This window comes from Nothobranchius furzeri, chromosome 13, assembly GCF_043380555.1.
Source record: "Nothobranchius furzeri strain GRZ-AD chromosome 13, NfurGRZ-RIMD1, whole genome shotgun sequence".
NCBI classification, from domain to species: domain Eukaryota; kingdom Metazoa; phylum Chordata; class Actinopteri; order Cyprinodontiformes; family Nothobranchiidae; genus Nothobranchius; species Nothobranchius furzeri.
This window is the reverse complement of record NC_091753.1, coordinates 47,604,503-47,611,036: the sequence shown is the minus strand read 5'-3', so window position 1 is coordinate 47,611,036 and position 6,534 is coordinate 47,604,503. Positions and strand designations below refer to the sequence as shown.

The following is a 6,534-nucleotide window of genomic DNA, read 5'->3' as shown; positions in this document are numbered from 1 at the left end:
TGAATTGAATAATTACAGAAAAAGCAAAACATTTTAATAAAAATGATGGCAAGGAAAAGGAAAATAGATGTTACAATGATAAGTAGATCTAATTCCAGTTTTGGTGAAGAGCACATCTTCATTGCTAATTTAAAGATTGTTTAAATGTTTATTCAGATCAGGGGCGTGTCCAGGGAGTGGCCTGGGGTAGCACATGCCACCCTTAGAATCTGATTGGCCACCCCAGATGCCACCCCACTAAGTTCCAGTTTAAATTGACTTTACATTGTATACAAAAGGCTTGGGTTGTAAACTCCACAATAGTGTGTGTTTGCATGCACATTTCACCATGTTTTCTAGCCCAGGCATGTAGTATTAATATTATTTAATATTTTTTCATATTCACATACATAGTGTTTAGAGTCCCAAACAACTCCAGTTGGTGGCATTAATGCAACAAGAAGTGACTTGCTAACCACCACAAAAGTAGAAGATGAATCGGAAAAAAAAATGGTGATTGTGCAACGTGAAACTCAAAAATTCACTAGAAAGTAAATAAATAAACGATTTGTGTAAATAAATAAATAAATAAGCATAACCATTGGTGCCGCCCATGAATAAACAAGTGTCTCACATGGGCCACCCCATTTTAAAAGTCCTGGACATGACTCTGATTCAGATGTGGTTGTGCTGGAACTAAGGCTAAGGTAAAAACAATAAAACTTAATTTATAATCTACACTCACTAGTTTTTTCATACAAATTGAGTTTAAAGGTAGTCAGACTTCACCAGGGTTACGCCACTGAAGATTACAGTATTACATCATCTGCTCCTTACGAGGATACAGCTAACCCAGATCATGTGTAACAGAGCGATAGAAGTTCATCTGAGAGGCAGCCCGGACTGCACGTGGCTCAAGCTGCTTCCTGGAAAGCACATTCTCACTCCTGGAACAGAGGCGAGGACCACCTACTCCAAAAGCTTCCACCAATCATCCGCACTCCTGTATAAAGCTGAGAGTGGAGTGTAATATTTTTTTCTTGTGACGATCAGTGAGAATTGGGTCGCAGGAACCATGGACAGCACACCGAGATCACCTTTTTCCTCATGGAAGGAATGTTTTGTGGTGAAGCGGATTCGCATGTTGGTTCCCGTGGGCTTCAAGGAAGAAATAAAAGACTTGTCAGAACTGTCAGGACCTGTGGTGAGTGACCGTGAAAGTGCTGTCCAGCCAGGATATATAATATTAAAACAACTTTAACAGACATTTCATGAATTTATTAATTATTAATAATTAATAACATCACCATTAGCCGTTGGCAATAGGCTCGTAACTACTTGAATTTTGACTTTCAGTTCATGGCACAGCTCATGAGCTTTGCTGTGAGTTTTGTCAGCACTGTTTTCTGTGGTCATCTGGGGAAGACGGAGCTGGCTGGAGTAGCTTTGGCCACGGCAGTAAGTCTAGTCATGTTCTAAAATCCGCACTGGCCAGTTAGACCAGTAAAACATATTAAATCACCCGTTTATGTTGTTACATCTTTAGGTCATTAATGTTACGGGGGTTTCTATTGGATCTGGTTTGGCCTCAGCGTGCGATACTCTGATATCTCAGGTTTGACCCCATCTTTTCCTGTTTCAGTTGGACTCTGTGAGGAGTCTGGCGGGATTATGGATGATGTTTGATGTATTTTCAGACCTACGGGAGCGGGAACCTCCTGAGAATAGGGGTCATCCTGCAGAGGGCCATTCTCATTCTGTTACTGGCTTGTTTCCCCTGCTGGGCGGTCCTGATCAACTCAGAGCCCATTCTGTTGGCTTTTAAGCAGGAGCCAGAAGTAGCCCGGTCAGTCAGCTGTCTTATGGTTCCTTCTCTAAAACGTGATGTAAGATTCAATCATTGCTGATTCTGATGAGATACATCTCTCTGTAGGTTGGTTCAGATATATGTAAAAATCTTCATGGCAGCACTTCCTGTGAGTATTGGACAAACTTAAATAACTGGTCACACTTTCCAAAAAGACTGCTATACATATATAATGGAGTAGTTTGAAAAAAAAGTACAAATCATAACCTTCAAAAGCTTTTTCAGGGTCTCTGAAAAAAATAAAAGACAAAAAAATTGTAATATTTTCCAAGTCACTATAATCCAATGGCATTCTTCAGTGCTGCCATGTGGGGTTGTACTGGCTCCATAATACAAATGTGGCTAAAATATCAAACAATCTGTTTTCTGTCAGTTGTGGTTTTAGGAATTATGTGACTTAAATGAGCCAAAAAAATGTCCCCACATGTGATGTCACAAAAATGAGCATAAAACCATCTTTCACATGAACAAAAAAAGCTGCTGTTGGAGTAACAGCACCACTACTCCGAAGTTTTCCTCGATGTCAGAGCCTCTCGGCTTATAGCAATCTGAGCAGGGGCTGTGTGGTCTTCAAGTGACAAAGCCCTGAAATGGCTCATTCTGGAAGGTACTGAAAATTTTAACAATACAATTGCAGAAATCCCTTTATGTGTGTGAAATTTGGAGCAAAAAACTTCATGAACATGTTTTCTGTCGACCACAGAACTATTATAACTTAGGAAAAAGTTATAATGTCCCCTTTAAAGCATTGCTAGCTCTGTTTTGAAAAGTGTTTTTCAATTACTATATTAATAATTGCATTATTTACTATTTTCTAGATGTGTAAAATTATTCTTATCCATAAAAATTTAAGATTAATAGGACCTCATGAGGGTAAGTAAAAACACATCTGACAACCGCCTTTAACAATTTGAAGTTTGAAGCAGTTTTTTTTTCAAATTATTCAATTCAATTCAAGTTTCTTTATATAGCGTCAAGTCACGACAAGTTGTCTCAAGGCACTTAACATAGTAAACATTCCAATACAGGTCAGTTCATTAAGCCAATCAGTAAAAAGTTTCCTATATAAGGAACCCAGCAAATTACTTTACAGCAATCCTCATTCTAAGCAAGCATTTAGCGACAGTGGAAAGGAAAACTCCCTTTTAACAGGAAGAAACCTCCAGAGAATCCTGGCTCAGTATAAGCATCCATCCACCACGACTCACTGGGGATCGAGAAGACAGAGCAGACACACGCATACACCAACACCAGCCCACCCACCCACCCACACACACACACACACACACACACACACACACACACACACACACACAACATATATACCAAGTAATGTTTCTATAGTTACGTTGTGATTGCTCAGTAAATATTTGGTGAGGGATAAACTTTATTGTATTTATCCTAGTGAATCTATAATTAAACGGGTAAACTAGTAGTAGCACATTCAATGTCAGAGAAAGTAAAATGTTATTATCAGGAGAGAGAGAATGTTTAAGTGGTTAGCAGCAGTGTTCAAGCTGATGGTCACCACCATGAGGGCACCACAGCTCAGCAGAACATCATTGTGGCTTCTTCTGGGTAGAAAAACACTCAGAGAAAAATAAAGTTAATGGCTGACATAGCAGGAAATAATAGTTAAAAAGCAAATTGTAGGAGAAAGTAGTAGCGTTTGGAAAGTGGTCAGTGTATCCTCCAGCAGTCTAAGCTCATAGCAGCATAACTGCAGAGATAACTCCAGATAACCTAGCCTTTTAGATGGAGGCATGTTGGAGGCAGGGAAAGGGAGAGCTGTCTTTACCGACTGTACACTCCACCTCCCTCTACTCCCCCACTTGTCCAGATCTAGGCTAACATCAGATTTTAACCATAGGCCCTATCAAATAAAAATGTTTTAAGCCTATTCTTAAAAGTAGACAAAGTGTCTGCCTCATGGACTAAAGCTGGGAGTTGGTTCCACAGGAGAGGAGCCTGATAGCTAAAAGATCTGCCTCCCATCCTATTTTTAGATATTCTGGGAACCACCAGTAAACCTGCAGTCTGAGAGCGAAGTGCTTGGTTAGGAACGTATGGAACAATCAGGTAACTGATGTATGATGGAGCTTGATTATTAAGAGCTTTATATGTGAGAAGAAGGATCTTAAAATCTATTCTGAATTTAACAGGTAGCCAATGTAGGGAAGCTAAGACAGGAGAGATATGACCTCTCTTTAATTCTCATCAGAACTCTAGCTGCATCATTTTGGACAAGCTGAAGACTTTTAACTACATTCTGTGGACTTCCTGAGAGTAGTGAATTACAGGCTGTGTCTCAATTCAGGGTCTGCATCCTTCGAAGGACCCAGCCCACCCGGCCGACGTGGGCTGCGTCCTCCGTCGGCCGGGTAGACCGGATGTTAACGGCTGTGAATTTGGACAGGCCTAGCCTTCATGAACTCCCTCGGCGAACGTTCCGTCGCCTAGCAACCGTGGAACCGCTGGGCAGAAGGGAGAAGGAACCTTAAACGATGTAGCTCGACGTTTTATTTAGCTTTTTAACCCCCAGAAACCCAAATTTAGAAAACAACTGCAAAATCTTTTTTTAACCTTTCACATGTTGTTCTAGGAGGCCAGATAAACGGGCCTATTTACACATTTTAACAGCCAATAGTGTTGCAGAACTGAACAATAGGACCTATTAGCAATGTAAATGTGGTTTTAAAAAGAAAAAAAAATGGGGAAGGTTTATTTTTGTAGACTTAAATCTGATGTTTTAATATTACAACCGTGGGTCTCTGGGGGTTAATCATTTCCTTGACTGTTGGAGAGCTAATTCAGAGAAAATACTTTAGACAAGCTGAGCCTGAGAAAAGATGTGATAATAGTTTTTAATACTTTCTAAGGGTCTTAATTTGACCAAAACCGATTTATCACCTTTTAAGACTTTTCAAGACCCAGCGGATACCCTCTAGTAAACAATTCTCATTTGTAAACAAAAATAAAATTCAAGAGTTTAATGCAGAACTGATTTTATTTAGATATTTCTTTTATATGTACATGTTTAATCTTCCTTAACCATTTTTTCTAGCAAAGTAAAAAGCTGTCAAAGTTCTTCCTTCTCTCCTGTGTCCTCTGCTGCTCTGCCTCCCTCTGCAGCCTCATGTCCTCCCAGATCAGCTCCAGGAGCTGGTCATCGCTGGCACCTTCCCCTGGATGCCCCTTTTCTCCAGAATAGTCAACAAACATGTAAGAAAAAAACAGAGAAAAGAGGACAACGGGTTATTCCTTTCATGTTTTCGCAGAAAAAAAAACAAACGAGTTTTTTAAAATATGAGATGTTATTGTACCTCCATGCCACAGCCGCCGAATACTTTGCTCCGGTGATCATGTGGTCCATCTCCGCCCTAAGCTTAATAAATTCCCTGGTTTTCTCTTTTGTTCCTAAAATACAAACTTCTATTAAAATCAGGGGGAAACGTAGCGAGAGAAGTACGACACCGAGCGGCCGAACATACGAGCCGAAACCGCAATACAAGCACTTTTACTGTTACATTTCTAACTAAAATAACGTTCATGTATCACAGAAAGTCCTTAACCTAACAGTTTTCAAGTTTATACTGACATTTATATGCGCAATCCTCTCCGACAGCTCCCGCTTCACTGTCCGCCATTGTTTTTAAGTTTTTCATCCGGCCGGCCCGCAAGGCATCTTGGGAAATGCTACCTATTGAAGGATACACCCGACCCATCCTTCATTCAGGCGAAAAGAAGGCCGCATTCGTCGACCGCATTTGAAGGAGTTTTCGAATTGGGACGGGCCTAGTCGCGGCGCTGTGACGTAACCAGCCGACGAATCCGGCCGACATAGGATGCAGACCCTGAATTGAGACACAGCCACAGTAATCCAGTCTTGATGTAATAAATGCATGAACTAGTTTTTCAGCATCACTCCTGGAAAGGATGTATCATACCAGAAATACAATAAAACCAGAAACAAGACCGCAAAGCACCCAATCTGCAGAATCACCCATGACAGGATGCATCTAGTCTTAGCAATATTCCGAAGGTGGATAAAGGAAATACTACAAACCTGTTTATCGTGGGATTTGAATGACACGTCCTGGGCAAAGATAACACCAGTGTTCCTGACTTTGTTCTCGGAGATTAATGTAATGCCATTCAGGTCAGGTGATTGACTAAGCAATTTCATTTTCTGAATTTCAGGTCTAAAGAAGAGAACTTCAGTCTTGTCTTGATTTAAAAGTAGAAAGTTTTGAGTCATGTTAAATGGAATCAAGTTAATGGATAGATATAACTTAGTATCGTCTGCATAGCAGTGGAAGTTTATCCCATGCTGTCTAATGATTTTACCAGTTGGAAGCATATATATAGTAAAAATATTTTTTCCAAGCACTGAACCCTGTGGTACTCCACAAGTTACCCTGGAGTATGAAGATTTGTCATGTACGTTTACAAAATGAATTCTATCAGTCAGGTAGGATTTAAACCAGCCTAGCACTGTTCCTTTGATCCCTACAACATGTTCAAGCATTTCTAAAAGAACATTGTGATCAACTGTGTCAAAGGCAGCACTGAAATCTAACAAGACTTGAATAGACACAAGATTCTTATCTGAGGCCATGAGAATATCATTTGTAATGTTCACTAATGCAGTTTCAGTGCTGTGATACTCTAAAACCAGACTGAAATTC

At 40.2% G+C, this 6,534-nt stretch overlaps 1 protein-coding gene across 1 annotated transcript in view; it reads left to right on the top strand.

Annotated features, from left to right (window-relative positions):
- Nucleotides 1-821: 821 nt before the first annotated feature.
- The window catches only part of slc47a3 (solute carrier family 47 member 3), a 17,303-nt gene continuing 11,590 nt past the window's right edge, over nucleotides 822-6,534 (top strand). Inside the window, exons 1-5 of the mRNA XM_015951205.3 lie at nucleotides 822-1,183; nucleotides 1,336-1,437; nucleotides 1,526-1,594; nucleotides 1,677-1,825; nucleotides 1,913-1,955. Coding sequence (XP_015806691.1) covers nucleotides 1,055-1,183; nucleotides 1,336-1,437; nucleotides 1,526-1,594; nucleotides 1,677-1,825; nucleotides 1,913-1,955 — 492 coding nt within the window. The 5' untranslated portion in view covers nucleotides 822-1,054. The remainder of the gene's footprint in view (nucleotides 1,184-1,335; nucleotides 1,438-1,525; nucleotides 1,595-1,676; nucleotides 1,826-1,912; nucleotides 1,956-6,534) is intronic.